The sequence below is a fragment of the Lingula anatina genome, chromosome 3, assembly GCF_051362555.1.
Source record: "Lingula anatina isolate TDL-2025a chromosome 3, LinAna3.0, whole genome shotgun sequence".
Classification (NCBI taxonomy): Eukaryota; Metazoa; Brachiopoda; class Lingulata; order Lingulida; family Lingulidae; genus Lingula; species Lingula anatina.
This window is the reverse complement of record NC_141769.1, coordinates 29,984,885-29,999,872: the sequence shown is the minus strand read 5'-3', so window position 1 is coordinate 29,999,872 and position 14,988 is coordinate 29,984,885. Positions and strand designations below refer to the sequence as shown.

Here is a 14,988-nt window from a genome sequence, read left to right as displayed (position 1 = left end):
CCCATGGCCTGTCATTCGTAAAAGCTAGAGATACCTATTTTCCGAAAAAAAGTTTTCAGAAGATCTGCACTTAAATGTTATTTAAAGTCAAGTCTCATTAAATTATTTGAACTTTTCATTATCAAATCCTTATAAAGGTTATTAATGCCTGCGTGGCTACTGTGATTCATTGGAATACATAAGTTGTAACTCATAGACGTCTGACTTATGTTTCTTTTCATGTTCTCCTGGCTCTACATTGGCTTTCCTGCCACCAGCAGAAGCATATGCATATGAATACTCGTCACTAAATTGCGTTTCAGCAGAGCGAAGTTCTTGATAACCATTTCTATCTTCATTGCTGTCGCTTGTGGCTGATCCATCGATGTATTCGCTTTTGACAAGAAACATGTAATTGTCGCCGTAATTCCTGGAAGCAGCTGTGTTTGCCATGGGTTGCTTATTGGATGTGAAATCGGTTGTAGTTGCTTGTTCCTGATAAATGATATTTAAAATACTCGTGTAATTAAGATATTGAAGTAGGTTGGGCTTAATAATCAGAAAACAGCTTGAATTGTTTTCTTTTCTAAAAACTCTTATATTTTTAACAGTTATTGACTAGGCCTCGTTCATGTGAAGAATACTATTTTAGGAAATAGAATTTAGAAACCAGAAAAAATATCTTGAATCTTACCTTTCCTACTGAGTGGATTGATTGATTGATCAGACCTATATTGAATACAACGGTGGATTCAATAAACACTCTAACACCAATATAAGAGAATATGTTTTTTTGTTTCATACCAAACACAATTACACTTTACCATTATATGCCACTCACCGCTATAAGACAGCATAAAATAATAAAATGTACGTATGAAATACGTTGGACATAGAATTCTAAACTCCTTTAGGCAATACTTCTAAAATACAGTAGTTATTTAAAAACGGTTCTTTACCTGTCAGTACGTTTAGTTCTCCGCCACAGAATCACAAGCAGCACACACTGTATAATGTTAAGTAGTGCCAGCACCACTGATGTCACGGTACCAGCTACAATACCAGGGGTAAATGTAAGTGAATTTCCTGAAACTGACCCGCTTCTGGGTTCTGTCGTTGAGGTTGGTTCTGTAAAAGTCACTGAAAGTATACAGAGTTTTTATACTGGTACCTGACACAATGTGGACCGGGAATTTTGTACACGTGTACTTTTCATCTCCACAGAGAAAGTCACTTCCCGTTTTCCTGAATATGTAAAATTTCGTTTCAAACAACTCCTTTTTAAACTGAATTAAATACACCATATATATATATATATATATATATATATATATATATATATATATATATATATATATATATATATATGCATGTTTGAAGTTATAATAATGTTAAGAATCATTATTAAAATTTGTAAATGATGTTTGAAATACGTTATAACGCGCTCCGTCGGTGACAAAGTAAGTAAGAAATATTGCAATGCAGGATCAAAAAGTTTAAGTAAAGTTAAAGTATGCTTGCATTTATTAAGCTTCTTATTATTATTTTAATAACGTACCAGCATCAGTATCAGATGCCACACCATTTGTTGTAATAGGACTGGTAAAGGTGTGTTGGTATTTGGGACTGGACCTATCAGTACGTAATGTTTCTATAGTTCTTGTCATTAAAGATACATGTACACTCGGAAATACGGTAGAAGTCGTCGACGAAGTAGTTTCTGGGCAAGTAACTCGTTTACAGTATTCCACTGGAATACCGCAGCTGGTAGGGGATATATTGCTACAGTGATAAAGTGTCCATTTGTTGTGTGCGCACCGATAATACTGTGTGCAATCTGCAGGATTTGGAGCATATGGCTCTTCTTCTGAACAGTTCTCAGCATAATATCCACACGGCCAGGCCACTTGTCAAAAAATAAAATAAAATAAAAATAAATAAATAAATAAAATAAAATAAAAATAAAAAAGATAAATGCAACAGTGATATAGGCACTGCAAAATAAATAAAGCTTGATTCACCTCGTACATCTGTAGTAGTAACTGTTTACCTATTGTTGTTTGTTCAACTAAGTTTTATAAGGAATGGCCCTGCACTATACTGAGTGCATTATGACTAGCAACGCAACTCTATTCAAGCACCAGCACATGCACGGTTTAAATCAATGCATACCATTGGCTAAGTCATACATGCTGTATTTAACAGGTACGTGTACAGCTAGACACATTTATATTCACTGTAATACTTACTGCAGCCTGGCGCCCAGTGGTTCACGATAAAAAACAAACAAAAAAGGCCGAGGTGATACACTGACATTGTAATATATTTATGACGGACACGACACATAGGTAACCGTCATGTTACTAACAGGTACAAATATACGGAAAAAAACAAGGAAGTAAAAAGAGGTCAACTTGATAACGTTGAAACTAAAAATAAACCGGATACTCAACAACATCTTCATCCATGGTATTTTCTTCCTAGCCTATAGACAGTGATATCATGTGAATGATTTCAACCCGTCCCCGGGCTCAATTATTGCACTGCTGGAGAATTACTAAATCAAGTTTCTTTTTGGAAAAAATGGAGCGTGTGCCTCCCTATCCGGTCTTCTAGATCCGTGAATAAACTATCACGAAATGGTACTGCAACGCTCAAGTACTGAGGCAGGTGGATGTGTGTACATGTATGGTGCACTGAGACAAGGGGTGGAGGTCAGTTGGGGGGGGGGGGGGGAATGACCCCAGATGTTCATTGTGCATGGGTGTGTGTATTATGAGCATGGTTCTATGCGTCTCATGACATCTTTTCTTCCATTTTCATGACATCCGCGTTCCTCTGCAAAATACCTGCTCTGGTCATAAAATACCTTTATTTAAACAAAAAACTGAAACTGAATCAAGAACTCTGCGTTGTCCACGCCGACAGAACTGTTGACCCTCATGCTGATGCAGTTGCAGAGGAAAGGCGCTGCCAGTCAACCCAAGCCCACTCTCTGTATCTTCGTTTTCAGACTCATGATCACATTCAGCGTCCTTGTTAAATTGAGGCGTTGGATCATCGCTGCGCTGCAGCGATGCTGAAAGTTGCAGATGAGGCATAGCGTTGTGTGAAGAGGAAGCACACTTCAAGCTGTCTGTGGGAAGAATGACGGCGACGTCTGTTGTATGGGCTGGATGCTGAGCTTACAAATGTAGGACTTGTCAGCGACAGTTCACTCAGCAGTTTTTTCAGCGACAGCTGTCTTCTCAGCGGCCCTCGACGACAGCGGTCTTCTCAGCGGCCCTTGGCGACAGCGGTCTTCTCTGCAGCGGTCCTCTATGACAGCGGTCTTCTGACAGATCCTGTAGCCAGACGATTGGTGGAGGTATGTCTAAACTCTCATTAAACCAGTGGATGACTGTACTCAAACAAGCCAGGTTCCAAGCAATGGTGAAATTATATTGAAAGGAACTTGTTTCCACGTTATAATTGCACTACAGACATGTAAAACTAAAAGGCACTAATATCCGACAAGTATATTATGGACGCATTCAGATTCGCACGTGGTACTAGCTTGTTCGATCCAACTCTGCGTGGGATTCTCGCTTAAGTACCATCGGTGGGATCACCTTAATCAGCACAGGATACTTAATCACCCGTAACTCCTCAAGAAGGCCTGTTAGACAATTAAGTTTAATACACTGATTGCACTTGAAGGAGAATCTCTCGCACAGTTGGACTGACCCAGCTATTGCAATGTGTAAATCCAATGTGTATAGTCTAAATAACTCCTAGCTGCGTATTAATACAGCTGGGAATCTAGGTCAGAGAGGGGCAGCAAATGCAAGGGAGCACATGCCCATTTGACAAATTTTCATGCAGTACTTATTAACTGGCGAAAGCTGACTTTGTTAAAAGTGTGTAGAATCAAATGTTGTGTAGGGAGTCCAAGAGCAACCTAAGAGCTGACAAACAAACGGTAATGCAACGAGAAGCACCTAAACTGGTTTATATTGCCTTTTTTTTATAAAAAATACTCACGTCTCAGTTTTTAAGAGAAAAAGAGATAATTAACCATTCCCATCTAGAGCCCACATCAATATATTGTTACAAACTTAAACATGCCCTTTTGAGAAGGAATGCAATTAGCTTATTAGAGGTTAAATAAACGAATAAGGCATAAAATTGGAAATTTTAGCTGAAAACTGCATACTTTTTTTACAATCCCTCTCATAGTCCAGTATATAGGAAACTTGACTTGAAACTACTTTATCGCCATTGTTTATAATTTATTTCAAAGAGGTTTTGCGGGATTTGGAAGCTGGTGGAGTCGGAAATGAGGGCAGATTAGCCTGTGCGGAGCGGCGACGTATAACAGCTCAGATAATTTATCCATGGATGCTTTTTTGGTTGTTCTTTCCTAAATTCCGGCGAATATCTGTCTGTTCAATAACTGTACGAATTCATTATGTTGTGCGTGTCAATAATACATTGCTTTCAGTGTAAGACGATAATCCTTAAATTTCAACATCGACGCACAGATGGTTTAACACTTACGCGGTTTCTTAAACGTTTTGTAATTTCGAATGACATCACACATGTCGCAAGTCTTGTTTTTATCTAAAGCTGATGATCCCAAATCCATTTACTGCTTTGGAGTCTCCTCGATAACGACCTTCATGTTGAAAAAATCTGGGGCAATTTTCCTCAAGCCGACAGAATCATCGCAACTATATTTCCGTTCTTGTAATACTTGTGCATTACCTAGACATATTCATGTGGTTAAGGCGTGGCCCAAGCGTCCATGTACAGAATATTAAAGACTCGGGGTGTGCTTTTTCATAGTACAAATATATTCAAAACAAATGTGTTCACAGCTATATGCTAAACCTTCGTCTTTATGTTTACATCTTCCATAAAAATACTAGAAAAACTAGTCTGTGAAATGGTGTTCCCATAACAACCGCTTATAGACGTTTAATGATGTCATATGAGAGGAAAGATGCGATTCCTCTTGTGTCTGAAAGTTTTTACTGCGGGTATAGAACAATGTTCTCCTACCCAACTAAGCACGACAATATCTTTCAATGTATAATTTTTGTATGTGTCCAATAAATACATCTTAATAAGCTCTCCAAACTGGCTGTTTTCTTTTACCATTCCTCACTCTTGTATTTCAATGTGTGCAGGCTTTATCTTCGTCTTTATAAAGGTCACAAATCCTCGCATTAGGTTTTTTGTGAATTGCCAACATATTACGCACACGGCAAAGATCACTGAAGTTAAAACGTCGTGATTCACTCATAAAGGCCGAATTATGTTCAAGTCTGACGTGATTTTCATGTGCCAGGACAGATAAAAAGACGTCTTCCATGAAAAGGTGTTTCCATAACGACGCTGAGTGAAGAAGTTCGATGACGTCATAGGAAAGAAGCGATGCGAATCCAGCCACATAAGGTGGGTATTTCCTGTCACTGAACTCCTCTCGGGTCTGGAAGTACTTACTGCGTGAATTGCGACGTACAGGTCCATTAGCATAAAGAAAACCAACAAATAGTTTCCCAGAATTATTGGCCGGAAGACGTGTCAGGTACCGTATGACGCCTCTATAGTTAACGGTGACGTCATGTCCACATTTTACGACAAAGCGAGTCCTAGGACAGTACTCTGCTACCCATCGAAGGGCGAGAATAGATTTCAATGTGTAATTCTTGTACGTGTCAACAAAATCGACTTTAATTAGATCTCCAAACTGTTCGCTTTCCTTTACGATTTTTTCCTCAACGTGTGGCAAATTTGAATTCCCTACAAAGAAGACGGTTTTAATTGGTTGCCCCAAGTATTCCGGAACACTTCCACAAGTTTTTCTAAACGTCAGTCTGGACTGAAAATCTCGAGGATCAGATATAACTAGGACAAGTAGAAACGGTCCCTCGTCCACTCTACAAGCGGCATCAAAAATGTACGGATAATTTTTGATATGATACCACAGGTATGGTTTCTTCTGTAGCTTTTCCTCACAAACTGACTCTGGTACTAAGCAATCGGGTTGCGTTTCTTGTTTGATTATGTGACGCCTTTTCTTGTTCAGGATATTGGTGAAAGTTACCATCAGAATGAGCAGAGCCGCACTGGCTGTGAAGAAAACGAAACCCAGCCCTTTTTTCGCCATGACATCCACTCCGCAGCATGAAAACGGACTTATAGAGATTTATAAATAAATAAACAATATGAAAATGTCGATCACTTCAATGAACCACCATTACCCATGACAATTTCACGAATAATTCAAGACTTGGGAGTGCTTTGCTTTCACCATACGTTGGATAATATTCGTACGTAACAGCTAGCTAGGGGCATGCAGGACAGCCCAGTGATACATTCTTGATATTATACAAAACATTCCTGAGCATATCCTTCATGATACGAAAATTTGTTTTTTTCCTTCTTAGAAAATGGAATAGAAAAACAGAAACGGAAAATGTTATCCAGAAGTATCAAGTGCCTAGGGAGCAAGTGCATTACCTCAAAAGAGCATTTTGAGTAATATCGATATCTTTAATTTAATGATAAATATGACAATATGCACCTTGTTTATATCGGTAAATCGCGACACAGCACAGATATCGTTTATATATATATATATATAAAGAGAGTCAGTTATACTGTATATATGGTGCACTGGGACAAGAGGTGTGGTCGTGTTCGTATGTGTGTGTTTGTGTGTGTGTGTGTGGGGGGGGGGGGGAGCCCAAGAGTTTATCTTGTATGGGTGAAGGTATTGTGAGTTTGGTTCTTTGTGTCTCTTAGCGTCTTTTCACTTTATTTGCTTTTTGTAAGCGAGCGCACCCCATCCGCAATCCTCTACAAAATTCCTGCTCTGGTAAAAAAATACCTTTATTTAAACAATAAACAAGTAAAAATAAATTGGGTATCAGTTGATCGATCTGACGCAATTGTTCTGAAATTGTGTTTAATGTTAGTGAATTAATCCCGCATATACATGTATATATCTAGCAAGAGACCAGTAGTACATGTACTGAACCAATTGAACGACCATTACGTCTCTTAATAATCTTTATTTTTTCTTTTAACAGGGTAATACTAGTATATCTGTAAGAATTAATATAACCTTTTTACGTAATATTTGAATAGATAGATTTATGTTCGACATTACGGCGAAATATTAGATTATCTCGACATGAATCCTAATACTCTTAAAAAACACTTCATTTAAATACCACTTTTCCTTCCTTATCACAAATTTTATCCTAAATCATTTCTATCGGTAAAATGGAAAAGCTGACGGGCTTGTTTGACAATAACCACGGCCTGTCATCTAGAGACGTCTATTTAAAAAAAGTTTTCAGATGATCTTTGAAATTTCCATTATCAAACCCCTGTGTAGATTACTGCTGCCAGCGTGGTTAGTGTAAATCATTCGAATACATGTGCTCCATCTCATAGACGTACGATTTATGTTTCTTGCTCTGCTCTCCTGATTTCATCTCGGGTTTCCTGCCACCAGCAGAAGCAAATGCATACGAATACGCGTCACTAGATGGCGGCTCAGCAGGGCGAAGTTCTTGATAACCATTTCTACCTTCATTGCCGTCGCTCATGGCTGATCCATCGATGCATTCGCTCTTGACAAGAGCCATGTAATTGTCACCGTTACTTCTGGAAGCATCTGCATTTGCCATGGGGTGCTTATTGGGTGTGAGTTCTGTTGTTCTTTGTTGTCCCTGATAAATGTTGCATTAAATTCTAGAGTAATCAAGATTTTGAAAAGGGGTTGAACTTATTTAATATATGATAGATCCACAAATATGATTTACCTGATGACTGTTTCGTCTGTTCATAGTAAATTTAAATGTGACAATGTCTGTCCGAGTGAACAGACAAAAAAGTCTACAGGTGATTCAAATTTTTGTAACTATCATAAATGAGAACTTTTTAACTATCAAAAATTAAGATCCGATGAAGCTTTTTTTCACAGTTTTGATTTTGTTTTCATTACTTAAAACCTCATTTTTACCATTATAGTTATTACCCTCGCACATGTAAAGAATAAATATCAAAACACTTAAAAATGTTTGTACATCCTTACCTTTGCTACTGATGGAATTGGTTGATTTGATCTAAAATGAATATAACAGTGGCTTTCATACTTGAACCAATTTAAATGGATAGTACTTATTTTCAAACGAAATCCTGTATTTCATTGTACGATAATATAGCTCATGGCACCCAACGATGTAGGGCAACTACAGGATGTATGTGCGTTGAACATTTGCACTTTAAGTATCGCAGTAGTTTTTCAAAAACACTCTTATACCTTTCAGTACGTTTTCCTCTCCGCCACAGAATCACAAGCAGTGCACACTGTATAATGTTAAGTATTGCCAAGGCTACTGATGTCACAGTGCCAGCTAATATAGCACCAGGGGTAAGGCAATTCTCAGAGACTGACCCGCTTCCGGATGCTGTGGTTGAGGGTAGTTCCGTAGAGGTAGCTGCAAGTTAACATGATTTTATGTCCAATGAGGAAAATATAGCTGCGGAGCGTGGACTTGAAAGATATGACGCTACATGTACATGTATTCTTCAACACTGAGAAGTTCTCTATTCCCTGAATATACAATCTCGTTCTAAGTAACTCATTTCAATCTAAAAACTCCTCATATTTTTGGAGTTATAATAAAGTCAATTTTAGAATCAAAATTCCTGAAGAAACGTATACTTATTATATGATTTAATTTTGAAAATACTGTTTAAAATTGTATTACTGTAAATACGCTCCATCGAAGATAAAGTAAGGAAGAATGATTGCGACGCAAGAAAAAAGCAAAGGAAACTTGTATCTAAGCTTGCCATCATTATTTTAATAACTCACCAGCTGTAATACCAGTCGTCACACCATGTGTTGAAATAGCCGTATGAGTAGTGGTAGCGGCACGTTGGTCTCTGGAACTCCACCTATCAGTATGTGTTGTTTCAGGTGTTGTTTCAATAGTCCTTATCATTAAAGACACATCTGAAGAAAGGGTGGTCATCGTCGACGAGGTGGTTTCTGGACAAGTGACTCGTCTACAGTATTCAACAGGAGTACCACAGCTGCCGGGGGATACATGGATACAGCCAATAATTCTCCATTTACCATTGACGCACCGATAGAACGTGGTGCAATCTGCAGGGTTCGGAGCATATGCATACTCTGCTAAGCAGTATCCGTCGATTTGTCCACACGGCAAGGCCACTTTTCGTGAAAATAAATGATTGTAAAAGTGACAGACAAGACAGGCAAGCTCAGGAGGAGGCCTTATGCGCCACCTCGGCATGAGCAGGGTAGTGATGATGAAAAGCGATAAATGCAACTGGTAAACGGCTTCTTCTGCCGCAAACAAAGGGTTACGTCACAGGTGTAGGACCAGAACAGAGGCTCTCAGTATCAATTTAGAGACAAGGGACCGACTTTGATCTTAGGTTAAGAGTAGAGCCATCAGAGCCGTCACCGTAACAGGTGAACTAGCACACTTATAGAGGAGCAAGGATAGAGAAAAATACATAACTGCACTACGATATGTATAATGCACTGCGATATTTATATTGCAGTTAAAAAACAAGATATGATTCAAACTATCGCAGACCATTGACAGAGACACGTGGACCTGCACCAGTTCAGTTACTTTTATATTCCATGTAATACTTACTACTTCCTGGCGCCCAATGGTTCACTATAAAACATAAACAAAGAATGCCAAGGCGATACACTGACATTATTGTCATATATTTATGAGATGAAAAATGGATAGCCGCCATAGTATCAACAGGTACAATACATATTATCAACAGGAACAATGTACATTCTTAGGTCAACCTGATAACGTTAAAACAATCTATGAGTTGGGTACTCAACCAGCTCAACATCTTCATCCATCAGTCACAGAGGTGCATCAGTGCATCAAAACTGAGGGTCCGTGTAACAGAAAGTCCACCCTCCATTTAGTTATAATGGCTTGGGTTAGCCTGACCTAAGTGAGACAAAATCTAGAGAGCGGCTTACCTGCACAAATGAATGGAAAGCGAACTCTTTATCTTGGGGGACTCTCGCTGTCACGTTAAACCGAATTATCTCGGTGTGCTCTCTCCTTCCAGTGTGGTTCTGCATCATTGCTCCCACGCTCTCTGGTCTCTGACCAGAGGATCTCTCAAGTTTAGTTTTCTAGGGACATGCATGCTGGGTACTCCTTCCAAATGTGAACTTTGCTATTAAACAGGACAATGTATTTTAATGCATCATATTTCTACATTTTAATGTCCATTCCTGTACTGTAGGTTTTTCCATTACCTGTCTATTGCGTTTGGGTTTCTGTGGTACATTAGTAGGTTTAAGAAAGAAAATATTTGCACTTTAGCAATGTCCACTGTACTGAGCAGACAAAGGTTCATTAATTATAGGGACTAACTAGTCCGAAGGTCAAATATGACGACAGACGTCAAAGTTTGCCGTCTAATATCCGCTAATAGACACTGAACTGGGTAGCCATATTTGACCCTCGGATTAGTTAGTCCGCTGTTGTGAATGCGGCCTAAGAAATGATTATCAAGAGCGAAGCATATCTTAACGGAGCTGATAAAGTACTGAAAAATCCTTCCCCTGCTTTATACATATAATTTCTTTTGAGCACGAGCGAATGGAAATGACGTTATCCATAAGTAAAACGTTTAAAGAGAACAAAGAGAAGGGTTATCTGCATTTAGTTATTTTGCCTCAACTTAAGTCAGAATTATGACAAATGAAACCATATCAGACATGCTTGATGATGTCTGGAAACTCGCAATACATGTGTAATGATGCTAAAATATAAAAAATCGGAGGTGTGGGGAGGGGCACACAAAGTTCATCGAGCGTAAGTAAGGCTATTATGAAGAAGGCATTATGTGTCTCAGTGTGTATTTACTTTTTTCACTTTTGGTAAAGGTAGTGCCCCCCTTCGTTCCTGATCTTTTAGGTCCGCTAACAAAAATATTTACCCTGTGAATAAAGTACTTCAATATAACGTGTTGTTAAAAAAAAGAAAAAAATCAATTTGTTGTTCTGCCAAAGCTGAACTTCAGTTGTGTAAATTCTAAGTGCACAGCTTAAATAATTCCGCACACAAATTGGAATCACGTAATCTGGGGTACAGTTGAACCACTGAGCGACCATTCCATCTCTTAATCTTGAATTAATATACAGGATTATACGTTTATTTATATAAACTAGGAATAAATATCTCCTATTTCTGAATATTTGAACAGAAATGTCGTATATTACGGTCAAATATCAAATTATCTTGACATTAATTCACACAATCTTTATTAAAAAAACATTACACACTACATTTAAAGACCACTTTTTCATTTCCTTATCACTTACATTTGGTCCTTAATCGTTTCTATCGGCAAAATGACCTAGATTTGACGATCAGTTCATTGAGGAAGTCTGTGTGATGTCTAAAATGTTTAAGCATTTCTAATCTCGTTGACTATTGGCTATAGCTAGAGTTGTAGGCTACTGTCTGGCGAAGAAAAGTTCAGAGTTTTAACCCCCCTCCCAAAAACATCTGATGGGTTAGTTTTATAATAACAACGACCTAGCATTCGTATAACCATGATCTAGACATCTATTTTTCAGAAAAAAAGTATTTTCCCTACATAAAAATAAGTCTTTGGTGTGTACATTAACAAATCCTTATGGCTAATATGGGCACTGTTGTCTATATGGTTAGTTTATATCATTCTAATACATCTGCTGGATCTCAAAGGCTCCTGGTTTTTGTTTCTTGTTCTGTTCTCCTGAATCCATCTCAGCTTTCTTGCCACCAACAGAAGCATATGCATACGAATACTGAAAATTAAAATGTGATGTGTAAATCTGAATGTACATGTAGTCTATGTATCTCCTTGCTGCGTAGGATTCAAAGAGGGTCAGTAAATGCAAGGAAGCACATGCCCATTTGACAAACTTTTATGCAGTACTTATGAACTGGTGAAAGCTGACTTTGTTAAATGTGTGTAGAATCGAATTTTGTTTATGTAGCCCAAGAGCAACCTTAGAGCTGACAAATTACGGTAACGCAACTAAATGCAGCTAAACTGGTTATTATTGCCTTTTTATTAAAATACTCACGCCTAAGTTTTTAAGATAAAAAGAGATAACTAGAAAAGCACTCCAAGGCAGCAATTTATTATTATTATTGATTATTATTGAACCGGATCACCACCAAAATCACTTCTAAGTTAACCCATTTCCCACCTACCCTGAAAATTTCATCAAAATTGGTTCACAACTTTTTGAGTTATGTTGATGACAAACAAACAGACAGACAGACAAACAGGGGTGAAAACATAACCTCCTTGGCGGAGGTAATTAACCATTCCCATTTAGAGCCCACATCAATATATTGTCACAAACTTAAACATGCCCTTGTGAGAAGGAATGCAATTAGCTTATTAGAGGTCCAAATAAAAGAATAAGGCTTAAAATTAGAAATTTTAGCTGCAAACGGAATACTTTTTTTAGAATCCCTCTCATGGCCCAGTAAATGTATAGTTTATAGACAACTTCATTTGAAACTACTTTATCGCCATTGTTTATGATTTATTTCAAAAGAGATTTTGCGGGATTTGGAAGCGAGTGGGGTCGGAAATAAAGGCAGATAAGCCAGTGTGGAGCGGCGACGTATAACAGCTCAAAGAATTTATCCATGGATGCTTTTCTGGTTGTTCTTTCCTAAATTTCGTCGAATATCTGTCTGTTCAACCGTACGAATTCATTATGTTGTGCGTGTTAATAATACATTGCTTTCAGTGTAAGACGATAATCCTTAAATTTCAACTTCGACGCACAGATGGTTTAACACTTACGCGGTTTCTTAAACGTTTTGTAATCTCGAATGACATCACACAATGTCGCAAGTCTTGTTTTTATCTAACGCTGATGATCCCCAATCCATTTACTGCTTTGGAGTCTCCTCGATAACGACCTTCATGTTGAAAAAATCTGGGGCAATTTTCCTCAAGCCGACAGAATCATCGCAACTATATTTCCGTTCTTGTAATACTTGTGCATTACCTAGACATATTCATGTGGTTAAGGCGTGGCCCAAGCGTCCATGTACAGAATATTAAAGACTCGGGGTGTGCTTTTTCATAGTACAAATATATTCAAAACAAATGTGTTCACAGCTATATGCTAAACCTTCGTCTTTATGTTCACATCTTCCATAAAAATACTAGAAAAACTAGTCTGTGAAATGGTGTTCCCATAACAACCGCTTATAGACGTTTAATGATGTCATATGAGAGGAAAGATGCGATTCCTCTTGTGTCTGAAAGTTTTTACTGCGGGTATAGAACAATGTTCTCCTACCCAACTAAGCACGACAATATCTTTCATTGTATAATTTTTGTATGTGTCCAATAAATACATCTTAATAAGCTCTCCAAACTGGCTGTTTTCTTTTACCATTCCTCACTCTTGTATTTCAATGTGTGCAGGCTTTATCTTTGTCTTTATAAAGGTCACAAATCCTCGCATTAGGTTTTTTGTGAATTGCCAACATATTACGCACACGGCAAAGATCACTGAAGTTAAAACGTCGTGATTCACTCATAAAGGCCGAATTATGTTCAAGTCTGACGTGATTTTCATGTGCCAGGACAGATAAAAAGACATCTTCCATGAAAAGGTGTTTCCATAACGACGCTGAGTGAAGAAGTTTGATGACGTCATAGGAAAGAAGCGATGCGAATCCAGCCACATAAGGTGGGTATTTCCTGTCACTGTACTCCTCTCGGGTCTGGAAGTACTTACTGCGTGAATTGCGACGTACAGGTCCATTAGCATAAAGAAAACCAACAAATAGTTTCCCAGAATTATTGGCCGGAAGACGTGTCAGGTACCGTATGACGCCTCTATAGTTAACGGTGACGTCATGTCCACATTTTACGACAAAACGAGTCCTAGGACAGTACTCTGCTACCCAGCGAAGGGCGAGAATAGATTTCAATGTGTAATTCTTGTACGTGTCAACAAAATCGACTTTAACTAGATCTCCAAACTGCTCGCTTTCTTTTACGATTTTTTCCTCAACGTGTGGCAATTTTGAATTCCCTACAAAGAAGACGGTTTTAATTGGTTGCCCCAAGTATTCCGGAACACTTCCACAAGTTTTTCTAAACGTCAGTCTGGACTGAAAATCTCGAGGATCAGATATAACTAGGACAAGTAGAAACGGTCCCTCGTCCACTCTACAAGGGGCACCAAAATTGTACGGATACCTTTTGAGATGATACCACAGGTATGGTTTCTTCTGTAGCTTTTCCTCACAAACTGACTCTGGAACTAAACAATCGGGCTGCGTTTCCTGTTTGGATATGTGACGGATTTTCTTGTTGAGGATAGTGGTGAAAGTAACCATCAGAATGAGCAGAGCCGCACTGGCTGTGAAGAAAACAAAACCCAGCCCTTTTTTCGCCATGACATCCACTCCGCAGCATTTAAACTGACTTACAGAGATTGATAAATAAATAAACAATATGAAAATGTCGATCACTTCAATGAACCATCTATTATCCATGACAATTGCACCATACGTTGGTTAATAATAGAGAGTTTTGGCAAGGCCTTCCGTACGACGTATAACGTGCGACGTCATCACTTTGTGCGTAGTTTTTCTCAAGGACAAGTCATAAGTCATACGGCACTACGTATGAATCGGTGATTACACGTAGGTAAGAAACGTATCGAATTTAACAGATTTACGCTTATTTCGTTCAAGTTTAACATACTGCAGAGGAATATATAGGGAGTTAAGATTCCACTGAATCACTTTTAGACGCTGTCGGTAGAAATACTCTGTGAAAACAGCTGGAAAAACAGCCAGGCAATCAGTCGTCCGTAGTAGTATCAAATTCAATTTAAGTTGATTTTTTTCATAAACAACAGGATCTGCGGTATCAATTGACGTAAATAACACA

The 14,988-nt window shown here is 38.3% G+C and overlaps 2 protein-coding genes across 2 annotated transcripts; both read right to left on the bottom strand.

The window, feature by feature from the left end:
• Positions 1–156: 156 nt before the first annotated feature.
• LOC147763203 (uncharacterized) lies at positions 157–1,827 on the bottom strand. The gene is made up of 4 exons (XM_087008778.1): positions 1,538–1,827; positions 939–1,119; positions 674–708; positions 157–419 (listed from the first exon to the last, which is right to left on the bottom strand). The coding sequence occupies exons 1-4, from the start codon at positions 1,644–1,646 to the stop codon at positions 157–159; spliced, it is 588 nt and encodes a 195-aa protein (XP_086864904.1). The 5' UTR covers positions 1,647–1,827.
• Positions 1,828–7,025: 5,198 nt separating this feature from the next.
• On the bottom strand, positions 7,026–9,017 carry LOC147763202 (uncharacterized). Its single transcript, XM_087008777.1, has 4 exons — positions 8,858–9,017; positions 8,300–8,477; positions 8,072–8,102; positions 7,026–7,706 (listed from the first exon to the last, which is right to left on the bottom strand). The coding sequence occupies exons 1-4, from the start codon at positions 9,015–9,017 to the stop codon at positions 7,389–7,391; spliced, it is 687 nt and encodes a 228-aa protein (XP_086864903.1). The 3' UTR covers positions 7,026–7,388.
• Between the last annotated feature and the right edge of the window lie 5,971 nt (positions 9,018–14,988).